At 43.4% G+C, this 2,500-nt stretch overlaps 1 protein-coding gene across 3 annotated transcripts in view; it reads left to right on the top strand.

The window, feature by feature from the left end:
• LOC137977841 (centrosomal protein of 104 kDa-like) overlaps positions 1–2,500 on the top strand; it is a 45,269-nt gene that overhangs the window by 32,803 nt on the left and 9,966 nt on the right. For all 3 annotated transcript variants that reach the window (XM_068825184.1, XM_068825181.1, XM_068825182.1), the window contains exons 24-27: positions 282–347; positions 447–506; positions 679–755; positions 2,246–2,273. In XM_068825184.1, the coding sequence (XP_068681285.1) occupies positions 282–347; positions 447–506; positions 679–755; positions 2,246–2,273 (231 nt within the window). The remainder of the gene's footprint in view (positions 1–281; positions 348–446; positions 507–678; positions 756–2,245; positions 2,274–2,500) is intronic.

Here is a 2,500-nt window from a genome sequence, read left to right as displayed (position 1 = left end):
CCGAGTTCAACCAAGTCTCGGCCGTGAGGTCGTAAATAGGCTCTGGGTCTCAGTCGATCGCAATTTGGAAATCTGACTCTTAGGATCTTTCTCCAGATACATGTACTCCGATTTTCTTCCCTCATCAAAATCGATTCAGTCAATTCCATCCAGCTACGTGCGGATACCCTCGGTAGGAATAACCTCTGGTATCCTTCCCCTTCATTGAATTGAATGAATAAAGTTGCTCACTCACTGACTTACTTACTATTACTGTGCTATTTGTCATTCTCGCGGATTAGGCTGCAAGAAGTCGTGATGCTGCCACTGCTATGGTCATGGAATTAGCTGTTCACAAAGATATCAAGGTACTTTTAAAAATGGTCATTTTATTTGAGATATCGTATCCAGGCTGTATTTGAAGAGCGCTATTGAAAGTAAACTTAGTATTTGTTTTTTTCCCCAAGCCATTAGGTGTGATTCCAGATTATGCCACGCGACCTTTTAAAGGAAAACAGCAAATTGCAGTAAGTACCTCGTGTAAGCCGTCAATCATATGTAACTTTTCATCCGGACTTTGTCCACTCTCAGATCATTCACGCAAAACAGGTCCTCCCTCAACTTTAGCACGCAACTGGTTCCACCGCAGATGTTAGGCAATGCTTTTAAGAGTATTTTTTTCATTATATTTACTCGCAGGCCAGGATGTACAAGAGCAGACTTGAGATCGTTGAAAAACTTCTTGGAGTTCTTGAATTAGATTCTGACAAAAATGGGTATGCTTCAAGCATTCTTGTTTTTAAGTAGTAAACGACGACGGGAAAATTATGGCATTTTACGCCAAACCTTTTGCTTTAAATGTCACTGTAACAGTATAGAGAATTTCACAAGTTTAACAAGTTCAGTAGGGCACAACTGTTTGGCGTCCGTCTCCGTGGTTTTTAGTGGCCACGAAGTCCAAGTCATTGTTGTAAGTGAAATCTCAATGTCTCTTATAGCTTGGTAGCTCGTTCTTTCGGCTTCGAAATGGGAGCTGAAAAACTAGTTGCTGTCGCACCTTTTGGTCTAACCCTTTAGACCAAAACAAGGGCATGAGGGCAACGTAACGTGTAATGTGATTGGCTTGCTACCCTAAACAAAAAAAAAAACACTAAGGAATTGAAACCGTGACTTAGACCAGGAACCCATGACCTGGAGCCTACATCTCCATTGTGTTGTTGTCACGGCGTTTTCACAGACCGATTTATTTTTAGATTGAATTTCCCGCGAATTGGACTCCCACAGGAGCCCGCCCGATGACCAATTACAAGAAACTAACCTGACGTCATAGGGTCACCCGAACCGGAACTGCCTTTGTTTTGTTTCGTTTTTTTCCGGAAAATGTCGTCTAAAAATAAATCGGTCTGTAAAAACGCCGTGACATAGGCCCAGTATGGGAGTTGGCGGCTCCGGGTCATGGGTTCCTGCTTAGACTTAAAAACAATAGAGCTGCTTACAGTACCAAACAATAGCAGGTTTCGAGAGCTGCTGCACTGCTGAACGTAACAAGCGTCGGAAATAGGAACACTTTCATCTCCTCCGAATGGGTAGACTTTCATATACCGGACTAAAATGGCTCAAGATAAAAGAACCATTGTTATGATCGCGCACTGGTGGCTCAGTTGGTTGAGCATCGGGCTGCCATGCGGGAGGTCGTGAGTTCGACCCCGGCCGGAACGAACGCTCAGGGTCTTAAAGTAACTGAGGAGAATGTGCTTAGATTACATCTGCAAATGGACTTTCAAGTGTTCTCGGATAAGAACTGTAAATCGGAGGTCCCTTGTTGGAAATTAAATAGTCTGGGACGGTAAACAACCCACTCACTGTTGGATAAGAGTAGGGGACGTAGTCCCCGGTGTTGTGGTCTAACCTTATCTGGACGGGGGCATCTTTCACTTCCATAAAAAAAACTGCGTAACAAGCAGTCTGGCTAAAGTCCCCCAGAAAGTATTTTAAAATTAGTCCTGAAAAGCCCCTTGGGGGAGAGACTAATAGCCTAACGATTGTTATGCCGATTAGCAGTTTCTGATTGGTTGTGACTAGAATGGATACTCCAAATGTAAACGACGATTTCCGGACGGGAATCCGAAGAGGCAAAAACAACTCCGATATTTGATTTCAGATCATCGTGACGTTGTCCTCTGTCGCTTGTAAAAAGCAGCTTGCAAAGTGTCTTAATGTTTTTTTTTTGCCCATTTCTAACGATTTTTGTGGTTTTCTTTTACAGGAGTCTGTCTACTGAAAACATTATGCGGGTAATTTTTTGTGTACGATAATGCGCCGATCAACTTGAAACTTTAACATGCCCCCCATCACGGGCAAACCCCGGGCATTTGACTATTTTCTGTTCCCGGGGGTGGGGAATTTGACCTTTGCCTTGGTGGGGTGGGGAAAATTGAGCCGAAAGTGTCAGGTTTCAAATGAATATTTTTTCGGGCGCCGAAGTGGTTTCAAGTTGATCGGTGCTTAATCAATAATGAGA

Source organism: Montipora foliosa, chromosome 11, assembly GCF_036669935.1.
Source record: "Montipora foliosa isolate CH-2021 chromosome 11, ASM3666993v2, whole genome shotgun sequence".
Lineage (NCBI taxonomy): Eukaryota > Metazoa > Cnidaria > Anthozoa > Scleractinia > Acroporidae > Montipora > Montipora foliosa.
This window is presented reverse-complemented; position numbering and strand designations above follow the sequence as displayed.